Consider the following 14,930-nt stretch of genomic DNA (forward strand, 5'->3'; position numbering starts at 1 on the left):
GAAGGAAATGGCAGCCCACTCTAGTGTTCTTGCCTGGAGAATCCCAGGGACGGGGGAGCCTGGTGGGAGCCAGAGTCGGATATGACTGAAGCGACTTAGCAGCAGCAGCAGCAGCAGGAATAAATTATCCTCCTAGGTAACAGCTGAGAAAATGAGTTTGGGATGGGCATAAAGGTGTTTAATGGTTCATAGCTGAAGAAGAAGATGAAAGAGAGGAAGACCACCCACCTTTGCTCTCAGAACAAGGCTCCTCTAATTCATCAAATGGGTGCTGGGATAGGAAGGCCTGAGCTGACTCCAGCACAGAGTAAATATAGGGGCCTCGAGACTTGACATCTTCCATAAAGGCCTGTGAAGTTTAGCAACATGGTCAATGGGGAAGGAAAGTCTTTCAATTGCTTTGAATTCCATCCTGCAATTGACAATCTTTCTTCTCCTCAGTGCAGTTTGATATCCTGTATCTTTGGGCTACTCAGACTAAAAGAGGAGCAGTCTTCTCTATAGGCAAAAGAATAACTTTGATACTGGAAGGTCTATTTACTCTGAAATGGGTCTGTCTATGCCACAAGGTACAGAGAAATATGGGGACTTGGGGCTAGGAATCTTGGTTCTCTAGAAGACTCAGAAAGTCCTCTGAAAGGGGCTTTAAGAAATCAAAACCAGGATGGGCTAGATTTATATGAAAAGTTTAATTAAATTTTTGTTGAAATATACGTGAGTACACAAATCAAAAGTGTACTTTTCATCACAGCTGATGAATTTTCATAAAGTGATTCCATATCTGTAACCAGTGCTGAGATGAAGAAACAGAACTCCACCAGCATCCCAGAATGCCCTGTCATGACCTCTTTCAGTCACTCTCTCCTCCTCCCCTCCCCCAAGGTAGCAACTATCCTGACTTGTGCCGCCACTGATAAGTTTTGCCAATTTTTTAAACCTTATTATATACATGGAACCACACTGTATGTACTCTTTTTTGTATTTGACTCTTTTTTTCATTCAACATATTGTCTTTAAAATTCAGCCATACTGTGGCACACTTTATAGTTTATTTTCCTGCTGTATTGTATTCATCTTTTAAATTGTGCTATAATTGACCTATAACATTGTGTAAATTTAACAAGATGTACAGATTTGATTTAGCACAATATACTGATTTGATACATTTGTTTAATATGATTGCCTCTGTCACATCACATCACATAGTGATCATTTCTTCCGGTGCATCTGTGTTCATTTTAAGAAACATTTGTTGTTATTTTCTGATTATAGAGGAAAGATATGTCACAGAAATCTTAGAAATTTCAGAAAAGGATGAAAAAAACAAAATTAAAAAGAACTAACTTCATCCCCTGGAGTTACCCATTGTGAAGATTTTGATAGAGTTCCTGCTTATGTGTGTATACACACATACACATCTACACATCTATATTGATTTTTATACAATTGAGATCTACCTATAAACAGTTTTGTATCTTGTGTTTTTTTCAGTGAATATTATTTTATGTTCATTTCCCATGTCCTCGTTAAACATCAGGGAAGCATTTTAAGGGAGGCCAATATTGGATGTGATGTATAGAGGGGGGAGATTTGAGTTATTCTCTGGAGTGCCGTCCACAAACCAGTAGGACTGCATACAGCTTCCAGTGATTTTAAGCACCTAAGCCGAGACTGAGCATCCGTCTGTCAGGGCATTGCAGAAGACATCCCTTCCCAACCGAGAGACTACACACCACAGCCTCTGTAACTCTAACCTACCGCGTGTGTCTCCTTCTCCTGTTGCACCAGGGCCACATCCCCTTGTAGGGGCAGCTGAGCTGACAATTCCTCATCCTTTTGGCTGAGCCAGTCAATTATCTCTTGGAGAGGGAGCTGAAGCTTTCCACTGTGGTCTGAGAAGGCCTCTAGCCGGGCACTGCACACAATGGTAAGACCAGTGATTTTCAGTCCTCTTGTTAAGTGGCAAAACATTTTTCCCCAGCAGATATGTAAGTGGAATCTTACTATATAAACAGATGAAAGAGGTGCTGCTCTGGTTGAAGTGGGAGAAAGCCCGGAACCCAGCCTCTGACCCACCCACAGAGCCTCCCAAGACACCTCCCCATAGAGCACGGTACCAAAACATTTGGTGGACTTCAGTTCATTCAGCTGTGCACCCAGAATCAGGCTGCGAAGGGCAGTGAAGTAAACAAGGGCGTTAGTGGAGACAGCTGTTGTGTTGCCCTCTTGCCCTGGAGGAACTCAAGTCATGCCAAACTGTTCATCCTCAGAGGCTGCCTTCTGAGCAGGAGCAATGCAGTGGGTGGAAAGGGTGTGCCAGGTGGCTGAGTGTGGGCACGCATGTGTGTGAGGTTGCATACAAATACAAGCAGCCCAGGGGTCCCAAAGGATGAGGGCAACATAGACTAGAAGCTTGACATACAGAAGGAGGAAATCATGTGCAGAATAATCACCTCTGTCTGCCTTCCCCTCTCCCCACAAATGAGCCGTGAACTGAAGTCCAAGTGGTAGGAAGCCAGAGGCCAGTCCAGGCTGTGTGCAACCATTGACCCCATTCCTCTTAGATGACTGGTAACTGGTTATTCCGTCCCTACCTCTTCGGCCAAGGCATTTACATGAATTTTTGCTTCTACTAATTCTCAGAGCAACCTTGAGAGGTAGCCACTGGTGTGGACCAGAGAAGTTAAGTAATTTTCCCAAGGTCACACAGTAAAATCACTGGATTTGAACTCAGGGTTGTCTGATTTCAGAGCCTGCATTCCTTCAACTTCTGCACACTCCTCATCTCCACCAGAACCCACCAGAGGCCGGGAGTTTGGTCTTTGGTGTGTTTGGGGTGAGGCAGCGGGAGGGGAGTTATGGAGGAGGGTAGAGGAAAGAGGGACGACTGAGTTACTGGTTTGCTCTCAGTTTAGGGAGGCATGCGTGGGGGATAAGCAGTGGATGGGAAGAGAGGGCTAACAACCACTACAATTATCCTGCAATTAAAATAAAGACAAAATCTTAAAAGATGTGAAAAAGCAGATGAGAGCTACTAAGATAGAAGACAGTTATGAGAGGAAGGCAGGCAGTAATCAAATCCTCCATTTATACATCAGCGCTTTTAAGTGCAGAAAGCATTTTCATATCTCATCTGAGTCCTCATAACAACACTGGGAAATAGAACAAGCATTATTCCTTTACTCATTTTGTTGTTGTTGTTAAAAAAATCCAAACAAGTGGAAGCCAACTGTCAGGGATTACTGAAACCGATTTTCCAAGGTGACACAGCCTATTGAGGCTCGGGATGGGAGGGGAGTTTGGGGGAGAATGGATATATGTATATGTGTGGCTGAGTCCCTTCGCTATTCACTTGAAACTACCACAGCATTGTTAATTGGCTATAACCCAATACAAAATGTTTTTGGTGTTAAAAAATAAATAAAAATAAAGGAAAAAGACTGAGACTCAAATCCAAGTCTCCTGACTTCTGACCCAGGGTTCTTCCCCCAGCACCAGAGCATGAAAAGGAGGAAAAACAGAGGATGAAGCTGACAAGAAGGCTGAGAAGAGGGTGACGAGCAAGAGGAGCCCAACATCATCCCTACCAATGCCCCAAAGCCCCCGTTTCGAGGCTCCAGGCCTTACCGGAGATTGTGAGACTTCTTTTTGATTTCATTCCAACACAGATTCATGGCTGGTGGTTCCAGGGTTCTGGCGGCACCAACAGACCCGTTGAATAGCTTTGGACTTAGGCTGGGTACCCCAGCACCATCGTGAGGAGGCGCAGGGGTGGTGGCAGCAGCCCTAACCTGTACAGAAACACAGACACCTCTACAATCCCGGGAGTGTGCCACACCCTGGTCTGTGCCAGGCCAAGCATGGGACAAGTGTGAACGGGGCGGGGAGAAGGGGCTGGCTCTAGGATGTGTTTGAGCGGTTGAGAGAAAGAAAGACTCTGTGGTTCTGGGGGCAAGGTCCTCTCTTAGTGCTGCGCTGTGCTCAGTTATGTCCAGCTCTTTGTGACCCCATGGACTGTAGCCCCCAAACACGGGCTTAACATATGTGTTAAGCACTTTGAGTTGTGCTTTTAATGGGAAGATTGGTTTCCCAACTTGGCGAGTCTTGGGTGGGAAAGATGTATGGTTTGGGGGGAAGGAGAGACTAGAGGAAGCTCAGCCACCAGCAGGGCCATTTTCCTTCCACAGAAGGGGAGCAGGTAGACAGGCATGCATGCAGGTGGGTTTCCCCAGGCTGAGATTTCCTCTCCACACTCCCCTGTCCTTCACTCCATTCTGCTTCTGCCTGAGCATGTCTTGAACTGCGAGGGAGACAGCTAACTCCTGAAGGGCTATTTGGCACACCTCCCATTCTTCCAAACCCCATAATACCCTACAGGGTGAGCAAGTGATGGGAGCCCCTTAGCTGTTGACTCTTGTCAGAGTTCTTTGGAGATCAGGACCCCAAATGCTGCTTTAGCCCTTTCTCAACCCATTGAAGATGAGCAGTGCTCTTTAGGACTCTCCTGACTGTGGTGGGAAATACAAGTGGTGAAGAGGGAGAAGGGGGCACCAAGGCCCCCTTGGAAGTAGGACATCTACTACAGATGGCTCTCTCTCTCTCTCTCTCTCTCTCTCTGTCTCTCTCTCTCTCTCTCTCTCTCTCTCTCTGTCTCTCTCTCTGAATTTGTGGGACAGCCCTTCAGCTTTCTTTTCTAGAAGGCTGGGTAAACTCTGGAACACTGAACTATGAGCCTACGGCTTACCTTGAATGTCATGGTTGCCAGTGTTTGGGCAGTTTGAACAGTTCTAACCTAACACAAGTACTTCCAGGATCTCATCTGGGCAGTAGTGCTAGCAGAATTTGTAATAGTAACAGTGATAATCATAGGAGTCAGCAGTTAAACATAACCAACCTGTACTAAAAGAGGGCTTGTTTAGTACTAGTGCTAAAGAATCTGCCTGCCAGTGGAGGGGACAAAGGAGATGCAGGTTCGATCCCTGGGTTGGGAAGATCCCTTGAAGAAGGGTATGACAACCCACTCCAACATTCTTTCCTGGAGAATCCCCATGGACAGAGGAGCCTGGCGGGCTGTAGTCCACGGGTCGAAAAGAGTTGGACATGACTGAGTGACTCAGCACGCATGAATCTATAGATAAAGAATATTCAAGATTAAAAAAAAAAAAAAAACTCCCACAGCTCACAGCCATACACAGAAGGAGAAGTGGGAGAACAGCCAAGCTCCAGGGCACAGCTCTAGAGTCAGTTGCTCTGCATTCCCATGAGTGGACCCTACCTGTGCCGCCTGGGGACCCGCTTGCAGGATTGGGAAGCGCCATGATGCTCCTCCGAATGAACCCAGACCCAGCGCTTGGTGAGCCGCAGGCAGAGTCCAGACAGGCTCTGAGCAGGCTCCCTAAGGGAGGGCGAGCAGAGCTGAGCCAGGCCAGGAGGCGGGATCTGTCACCCTGTTTGTTTACTGACCCCCCAGGAATCCAGAGGGGGCGGCTATGTCAGGATTGGGGACGCTGAATCACGGCTTTGTCCCTGGGGAATTCCGGCTCGCTCCCAACTGGGCCCGCCACACCGGGGCCAGGAGGGCCCTCCCAGGCTGGCAAGGATGGTGAGAGTGGGATTGGGCATTCCATGGTGCTGAGGAGGGGTGCGCAGAGGGGAGCTTCTGTTGGTTTATGTTCCCTTTGCCTGGAAGACACAAAGAACTCACTCTGCCTGTAGTTCCCTCTCCCCTAAGCTGAGGTGGAGGAAAAGAGCAGATCACTTTGGTGACAAACCTTTGGTAAGCAGTTTCACCAAGGCCTGGCAGGACAATGAGCTTGAGGATCAGCCTTGTCCTTTAGCATGTAAGCGTCCTCAGAGACTGTGAGGGATGTATGCAAGGACAGAGCTGTGGGATGGTGGGCAAGTCAAGACTGACCCAAGCCGGCAGTGAAAATGAGGGGTGATTCTGCCCTGCCTTTGGAAAAAGAGGACAGAGAGCTTTGTCCCCACTGACCTCCCCCTGCACTCTAAGGCCAGGGGGAAACATATGGTCTATGGGCATGCGCCCTGGACTTCCGCAGGGTGGGGGAGGGCGAGATGGAACCCAGGAGCTCGGTGCAGGGAGCCTCCTGTGCCCTGCCTCTGCTGTCCTGGGCTACTAGCCTGAGGGGTCCTTCTGGAGGTGGCCACTCCTTTTCCAGAAGACTTGCCTGGGGAAAGGTTAACATTCCCAAGCTGACCCCTCCCCCCCCGCCCCAGCACTGAGGGAAAACACTTCGTTTCGACCAAAAAGGGTTCTGTTCCCATCCTCATTTATCTCCCACAGAGTCTTCTGTGGGGCTTTCCACAGTTCCACATTGTTTCCATGCTGAGGCCCACCTACAGGAATAGTTAGAGCAGCTGCCTGAGCCTTTCTTGGGGCCCAGGGTGGGGCCATGTAGGGTGGATGGCAGAATGGCAGGGGACGGCAGGCAAAGAGCAGGGAGTGGCTCTAGCTCCGGGTTGCAGCTTGGTTTATGCTTGGTCTCGAGCCATCCTCACAGAGTTCCCTGGGCTGGGAATGCCCTAGAGTTAGAAAGGGCCTCTTATGATCTGGCCACAACGAAATTGTCATGTTCTGACGGAAGTACCCATGATGAACAGGGCTCCACCCATGTTAGCCTTTCAGTCCCTCCAGCCTTCTTAGTTTCCCAAGTGTGAAAAGTGTGAAAGTGTTAATCACTGAGTTGTGTCCAACTCTTTTGTGACCCCATGGATTGTAGTCCACCAGGCTCCTCTGTCCATGGAATTCTCCAGGCAAGAATACTGAAGTAGGTTGTCATTTTCTTCTCCAGGGGATCTTCCTGACCCAGGGATCAAACCCTGGTCTCCTGCATTGAGGGCAGATTCTTTACCATCTGAGCCACCAGGGAAGCCCTAGCTTCCTAAATGCCACCCCCCAGTTTGGTTCCCTTAATAGACTCCCTCACCCTGTTCTCCCCTCGGAGTTACCCCTACAAATCACAGTCCCCTCTAGCAGAGCCAAGTTCTCAGGCAAATGATGACTAATCCTTGATTTCTTTCCCTATCAATAGCCTTCTACTTCTGTTTTTGTGACCAACATGTTTGGTCTGCCCACTCCCCATAGGATTTTCTCCTCATCTCTTGAAACTTTAAGACAAAGTCAGAGCTGTAGAGAAAGAAGTGAAGGAACTCGACAGTAATCGAAGAGAGGGCTTGATCTCACCATTCTCTGTCACAAAATTAAGCCCTCATGTCCCACTGCCTAGGTAGTGAAGCTTGCAGGGAGTGGGCAACAAGCAGGAAAAGCCTTCTGGAAGGACCCACGGTTTTCAATCCCTCGACCGTCTGAAAGTCCCACTCTGGGGAAGGGGTAGATTTGCAGGGGGACTCTCAGCTGACACTGGCTTTGAAAATATTTCACAAGCAGTGACTTCTCTGTGGTTAGATGTGTCAAAACAGTTTGGAAGGCCTGGACCTTATGACTGTCTGGACCTTCATTGTCTCTCATTCTCTGCCCACATGGGCTCCCCAGTACCTACATTCTCCATCCCTGCCACCTTGGTATCTCTCTTCCTCCACCATATATATTCAGTGGCTGTTCACACCACCCATAGTGACTCAGCATCACAGCCCATCTGCAAGATCCTAAGAAACATAGTACTTTCACACACTCCCATAGTCTCTGAACCCCAAAGCATTATGTGTACTAAGTTGCTTCAGTCATGTCTGACTTTTTGCCACCCCACGGACTGTAGCCCACCAGGCTCCTCTGTCCGTGGAATTCTCTAGGCAAGAATATTGGAGTGGGTAGCCATTTCCTTCTCCAGGCGATCTTCCCGCCCCAGGGATTGAATCTGAGTCTCTTGCGTCTCCTGCACTGGCAGGTGGGTTTTCTACTACTGAGCCACCTGGGAAAGTTAAGCATTATAGGGCAAGCCAAAATATGCTTAGACATCTCCTTTTTCTAGTCAACTTTCCCTTGGACTTCCCTCATTGCCAGAAAAGTGGGTTGCCTTCTGGGATTACTGCCTCTCACACACCCTCTGCCCACCTGGCACCACAGGCTGGCACACTCAGCCTCACCACTCCAGTCATAGGGGAGGAGAGAGAGGACAGGCCAGTAGGAAGCTCAGGAGATCTTTAGTGGGGTTAACCCAGGAGCTGTGAGTAGGACCAGGGACTTGAGAGGAAGAGCCAATGGAGGGAGAGGAAATATTCTGCAGGTAGAGGATATGAGGAAACCACAGAAGTCAAGGCAATGGAAGGTCCTGCCTTGTCCTAGGCTATGCCCTGAAGGAGCATGCTCTTCTGGGACCTCCTCTGGAAGCTTAAATGAAACCAGCCACCTTAACCATTGTAGGCTCTTTGGCTTTTCCAGATCAACACACTTCCTTTGCCCCATAAAAGGCCTCATGAATGGCAGGGATGGGCCAGAGGAGGCCTCATTGTGTGCAAGGGGTCTCATGTGTATGAAGACTACCCTTGAGCCTTAAGAAGCATGGATACCCACAAGAACACACACAGATCCTACGTCCACCCTCTCTCCACGGTTCTGTCTTTTGCCATGAGCCTCTTACCTGAGGCTGGGGGCAGGTGCTTCGGAGGCTGCGGCTATGATGGAAGTTGTCAGCTGCCTGCCACTTATGACATCGTGGGAGGGTGTAAGGGCATCCCTGCATGACCATAGGTTGCATCAGAACCGAGGCTCATGGGGGTGGGTGGGGACAGGCAGTACATCAGCTGTTGAGCATAAGCACCTGGAAGAGTAACAAGGTCAGATTTAGAGTCAAAATATAAAAAAGGCTTGTAAATGCAGCGCTTACCCAGGGGTGCCTTGACCAGTTATGTCAATAAGTATTCAGAGCTTACTGACCTATCCAATAGTTTTTCCCAGGCCATCAAGCACCATAAAAAAACTTGAGTTAATAATTGATCAAGGAAGTATCTATTGTTTCTCTATTGTGCTTTGTGCTAGAGACAAAAAGATGATATGATGTCTGAGATCTCATTGCATGGGGATAAAGTGTGGGAGATGGGGGTGGGGGACAACTGTGTAAGCTGATTGTTGTTTAGTCATTAAGTTATGTCTGGCTCTTTTGTGACCCCATGGACTGCAGAGTGTCAGGATTCTCTGTCCATGGAATTCTCCAGGCAAGAATACTACAGTGGTTTACCATTCCCTTCTTCAGGGGATCTTCCTGACCCAGGGGTTAAATCTGTATCTCCTGCATTGGCCAGAAAATTGTTTACCACTGAGCCACCAGGGAAGCCCATGTAAGCTGATAATGATAATAAAATACTTATGCAGCAGATGCTATAAATAAGGTTTCACCAGAAGGTTAGGGGAGCAAAGAATCTGGAATAATCCACTCTATCTGAGCATATGCAGAGATTTCAGCCAGATTGCATTTGAGATGAGTCTTGAGGGGTGAGTAGATATTTGCAGAGAAGGGGAGAAAGGAAGAAGTGCATTCCTAGGAGAGGGAGCCAGCTGTGCAAAGGTGGATGTCACCCAAAAAAGCACAGCATGCTCAGAGAACAGTAAGTTCAGTATGGCTGGAGTTTGGGAGATGAAAAGACATGGTGAGGAGTTCTCATACAGAGAGAACAGACATGGGGAAAATCAAGCCATAAAGTGTTACTGCATTAATGGCAGAAGTATTTATGGGATGGAGTGAAGGGATGGATGAAGTGAGCCCTATCTGGTCATGTCAGGAAGGCTCCCTAGAGGAAATATTCTTGAGGTGAGTCATGAAAGAGAAATTGGATTGTCATTAGACAGAGAAGATAAAACAAAAAAGGAACATTCCAAAGAGCAGAAAATCAAATGTATGGCGCAGATCAGAGTACAGGTAGGTGCCTTGTTGGGGCGTATCAGATGAGGCTGTGGCCAGATTGGGTCATGGCTTGAATGATAAGCAGAGGATTCTAGGCTCTATCTTATAGACAATACGGAGGTACTGAAGATTTTCAGCAGGGGAGTGACACAATCAGATTTGCATTTTAGTGGGAGCCCTCTGTCTTCCTTGTGGAGTGAGTCTCCCAAAGGAAGAATCCATTTAGAAGCTGTCAAAACAGGCAGGCAGTTGCAGGGAGGAGGGAGCAGAGAACACGGCATTGAGATACATTGATGAGGTAAAACACAGTGGATTCGGTGATCACTTGGATATGAAGAGTGAGAGAGGTGAAGGAGTTAAAGGCTTATAATTTGGGAGCTGGATGAATAATGTTGCCAACAGCAGGAGGAGAAAACAGAAGAAGCAAATTTGGTGTGGTAGGGGAGTGAGGTCAGTGTTCTATAATAAGCTATTCTTGAGACATGTTCAGCTTTTGAAGTCAACAGCTAAGACAAGAGTGAAACAGTTAAATGTACCAAACCAGTCGACAGTTTGGTGAATGTACACATATCTGATTAGGATGGGTGGCTAAGACAATGTTTGCAGGTGAAATAAGTGGTATCTTTTAGTGCTGGACAAAGATGTGTAAACTTTGATCCAATAGCAAGAAGTGAACATCTCTCTTTTTTTAAACTTTTTAATTTTTATTGGAGTATAGCTGATTAACAATATTGTGATAGTTTCAGATGGACAGTAGAGGGACTCAGCCACACATAGACATATATCCATTCTCTCCCAAACTCCCCTCCCATCCAGGCTGCCACATAACTTGGAGCAGAGTTCCCTGTGCTCCACAGTAGGTCCTTGTTGGTTATCCATTTTAAATATAGCAATGTATACATGTCCAAACTCCCAAACTGTCCCTTCCCCCATCCTTTTCCCTGGCAACTGTAAGTTTGTTTTTGAAGTCTGTGAATGTGTTTCTGTTTTGTAAATAAGTTCATTTGTATTATGTCCTTTTAGATCCTACATATAAGGGATGATTCCTGATACTGCTGATTAAACAGCCACCATTTTTAGTTTCTACTTCAGTGGTTCCCAACATAAGGGCCCCTTCTTAAAGATAAAAAAAAAAAAAATCTCACTTCACCCACTCACACCTACAAAGGAGCTGTACTTTTAGTACTTACAGAGTGAGAAAAACACTTATACATTTAAAGATCTGTGGACTCCTTGAACTAAGTTACCTTTCCCTTCTCCTCATGGGTCCATGGTCCAAAAACTGGGGACTATTACAGATCACACAAATGCAAGAACTTACAGTCTGAAGGATGTTTTATTGTGATCAAAGTCCCTAGAGATCACACAGCTACATAATTCCTCATCCCTGAAGAGATTACCCCAAAGAATGATTGAAAAGATGGCTCCTCTCTGATCCAACACCAATATAAAAGAATTCATCACTAAGACTTCCCTGGTGGTCCAGTGGTTAAGAATCCATCTGCCAGTGCAGGGGACAAGGGTTCGATCCCTGATCCAGGAAGATTCTGTGTGCCACGGAGCAACGAAGCCTGTGTGCCACAACTACTGAGACTGTGCTCTAGAGCCCACAGGCCACAATTACTGAGCCCCTGTGCTGCAACTACTGAAGTCTGAGCGCCCGAGACCCCATGTTCCACAACAAGAGTAAGCTTGTGTGCTCAGCCATATCTGACTCTTTGTGGCCCCATGGACTATAGCCCACCAGGCTCCTCTGCCCATGGAATTTTCCAGGCAAGAATACTGGAGTGAAGTGCCATTTCCTACTCCAGGGCATCTTCTAGACTCAGGGATTGAACTCGAGTTTCTAGCATTTCTTGCATTGGCAAGTGGATTCTTTACCACTAGCAACACCTGGGAAACCCACAAGAGGAGCTACCATAATGAGAAGCCCAAGCACCTAAATTAGAGACTAGCCCCTACTTGCCACAACAACTAGAGAAAGCCCACACTCAGCAATGAAGATCCAGTGCAGCCAAGAAACAATTAAATTTAAAAATTAATCACTCAGATAAAAAATGAAGTATTGCTATGGACATATTCTAAGTATGAAGGCTACAAAAGTTTTGCTTTCAGACCTCTTTTTACATTGACATTTAAAATTTTTGCTGATTATATAAGCAATACCTGTTCTTTACAGAAAAATGGAAAAATACAGAAAATCATAACTGAAAATAAAAATGACCTATACTACTACTATCCAGACGTAGCCAGCCATTACTAACAGGTATGAATCCTTACAGTAGTTTTTCTGTGAAAAATATATACTTGCACTTTGGAAATAAAATTGTCATCATATTATTTATATATTAATTATATAGTTATAATTTATATCATGCTTTTTAAATTTGCCATTTATATCAGGATCAGTTTAAAATTTCATTAACTATTCCTCTAACATATGACTTTTAATGGTTGCAAAGGTTATAGAGTTCTGTGGTTGAGGCCATGGGCTTTGGTGTCAGATAGACCTAGGGTCAAACTCACTCTATTCAACCTATTAGCAGTGTGGCCTGGGAGCAATTAACCTCTCTGAGCTTCAGGGCCCTCATCTGTAAAATGGGGATGACTGCCCTTGTAGTCTTGTTCTAATGATTAAAAATTATTAATGTATTTAAATAACTTAGCACAGTGTCTGGCAATAGTACACTATTCAATAAATGTTAGCTTTAATCATTTTTGTATAATATTCCATGGAATGGATAAAGCATAATTTATTTTAACAGTAAAACATGTCACACTGCAGTTTGTAGCCTTGTGCATATTTGTGATTCTTAAGATAACTTTGTAGAAGGGAGAGTTTGGGAGACTTTCTGGATTAAAGGGCATGAACCAATTTCAGACTTGTATTAATAATGAAAGTGAAAGTCTCTCAGTTGTGTCCGACTCTTTGTGACCCATGGACTGTACAGTCCATGGAATTCCGCAGGCCAGAATACTGGAGTGGGTAGTCGTTCCCTTTTCCAGGGGATCTTTCCAACCCAGGGATCAAACCCAGGTCTCCCTCATTGCAGGCAGATTCTTTACCAACTGAGCTATCAGGGAAGCCCTGTATTAATAATGCATCCTTCTAAACTGCCCTAACAAAAATTAGATATCTTTATACCACCCTCAACAACCTATGAGAGAGCCTGTTTCCCAGCACACTTGCCAACAGTGAATATTCTTTTTTTTTTTAAATATCTTTTCCAATTTTGTAAGTGAAGATGGCATCTTGAGAATTACTTTGTATTTCCTTAGTTACTTGAACTGCTTAACTTTTTCCTTACATTTTTAGTGGCCAGTTCTATTTCTTTTTTCATAAACTCTTTTTCTCTTTTGAGGTTCACCTCTCTACAGATTAAATTCCTTCCTTCATATTCTCCCCTACTGACCTGATATAAGTTTGATGCTTCACAAAGTAACAAATCCAGGTATCAGGGAATTCAGGTTTTCTAATCCCAATGCCGGCAAAAGAGGAATAAACTCTTTCCTGTCCTGGCACGACTATCCTCTGCTCTTTTCAGATGGTGCCATTGACTGTGACTTCAAGTCATTTCACCTCCTAGACCTTGATTTGCTAAAATGTTAATGGTTAACAGTTGCCACACATCAAAATGTTTGCTGTTTTAGTAGAACATACTTTCGTAGCCTGCTGTACTGTCTGTCTTTCTTGGTCCTCAAAGGACCCAACCAGAATTATGATTCCATCTGACAGATGAAGAAGCTGAGACCCAAGTGAACCTGGACCTCCTGACTTCTGGCCAGTGGTCTTTATTCTACATAAAGATTCTTCTTTCTGCCTCTTTATTTATCTCCATTCTGTCCTAATTACCACCTGTACATATTGATTCTCTTCCTACTCCTCTTAACTTGCTGAAGCTGTGAGGAATTGGAGATGAATCTGAATCGGTCCCCAAATGGCCAAGTGTAGAAAATAAGACATGTAAACAAAAAAAGTATCACTTAAGGGAGAAATGATTCATACCTTCTGCAGGACACAGACATCAAGTTATGAGAGGTCACAGAGCAGGAACTGTTCCTTTCAAATTGAAAGGATTTAGGATGTATTTATGGGAAGAGATGTTTTTGAGCTAAGGTGAGAGAGGAAGATTTGGATGTATAAAGTAGTATGGAGGATGCTTTTGGGGTAGAATTCATTCATCTGTGCTCTCCCCTAGGGATCCTGCTAGATACCCAACTGCGACTTTTTCCCACTAGGAATACTCTTTTCCTAATTCTCAAAACCACACACAGGCCCTTCCAGGAGGATTCAGCATGAGACATTGTTTAACTTGGGCAGAGATAAAAGCTTTAAAAACATGTGGGGGAATACCAGGATTTCAGCATGAAAGCAAGATTGTTGGCTAGTGGAGGACATGATTCATGCCCATTATTAATTTCTACTCCACACATTTTTAAACACAGAGCCAGACACAGGGCAGGTACTCAGTGAATGTCTCCTGACTTGATTTTTTAAAAGGGAAGTTTAGTTGGTTTACAATATTACATTAGTTTCAGGTATGCTGCTGCTACTGCTGAGTCGCTTCAGTCGTGTCTGACTCTGTGTGACCCTATAGACGGCAGCCCACCAGGCTCCGCTGTCCCTGGGATTCTCTAGACAAGAACACTGGAGTGGGTCGCCATTGCCTTCTCCAAGTTTCAGGTATACAACATAGTAATTTAGTATTTTTATCAACCTCCTCCATTTAAAGTTATTATCAACTAATGGCTATGTTCTTTGTGCTGTACAATATATCTTTGTTGATTATTTTATGCATATGTGCTTCCCTGGTGGCTCAGAGGTTAAAGCGTCTGCCTCCAATGCGGGAGACCTGGGTTCGATCCCTGGGTAGGGAAGATCCCCTGGAGAAGGAAATGGCAACCCACTCCAGTATTCTTGCCTGGAGAATCCCATGGATGGAGGAACCTGATAGGCTACAGTCCACAGGGTCGCAAAGAGTCAGACACGACTGAGCGACTTCACCTTCGTGCATAGACAAGTACTATGTGAAATCTAAAAAATAAAACAAACAAGTATATATAACAAAACTAAAACAGATTCCCCAGATTCACAGATATAGAAAATGCTAG

At 45.4% G+C, this 14,930-nt stretch overlaps 1 protein-coding gene and 1 non-coding gene across 2 annotated transcripts in view; one reads left to right on the forward strand and one right to left on the reverse strand.

Annotated features, from left to right (window-relative positions):
- Positions 1–8,675, reverse strand: part of DRP2 (dystrophin related protein 2) — a 29,451-nt gene extending 20,776 nt beyond the window's left edge. Inside the window, exons 1-4 of the mRNA XM_068962111.1 lie at positions 8,559–8,675; positions 3,628–3,791; positions 1,759–1,915; positions 229–349 (exon numbers count right to left, since the gene is read on the reverse strand). Coding sequence (XP_068818212.1) covers positions 229–349; positions 1,759–1,915; positions 3,628–3,791; positions 8,559–8,675 — 559 coding nt within the window. The remainder of the gene's footprint in view (positions 1–228; positions 350–1,758; positions 1,916–3,627; positions 3,792–8,558) is intronic.
- Positions 8,676–14,624: 5,949 nt separating this feature from the next.
- On the forward strand, positions 14,625–14,696 carry TRNAW-CCA (transfer RNA tryptophan (anticodon CCA)). Its single transcript has one exon. It is a non-coding gene; the product is annotated as a tRNA-Trp (tRNA).
- Positions 14,697–14,930: the final 234 nt, after the last annotated feature.

Source organism: Capricornis sumatraensis, chromosome X, assembly GCF_032405125.1.
Source record: "Capricornis sumatraensis isolate serow.1 chromosome X, serow.2, whole genome shotgun sequence".
Classification (NCBI taxonomy): Eukaryota; Metazoa; Chordata; class Mammalia; order Artiodactyla; family Bovidae; genus Capricornis; species Capricornis sumatraensis.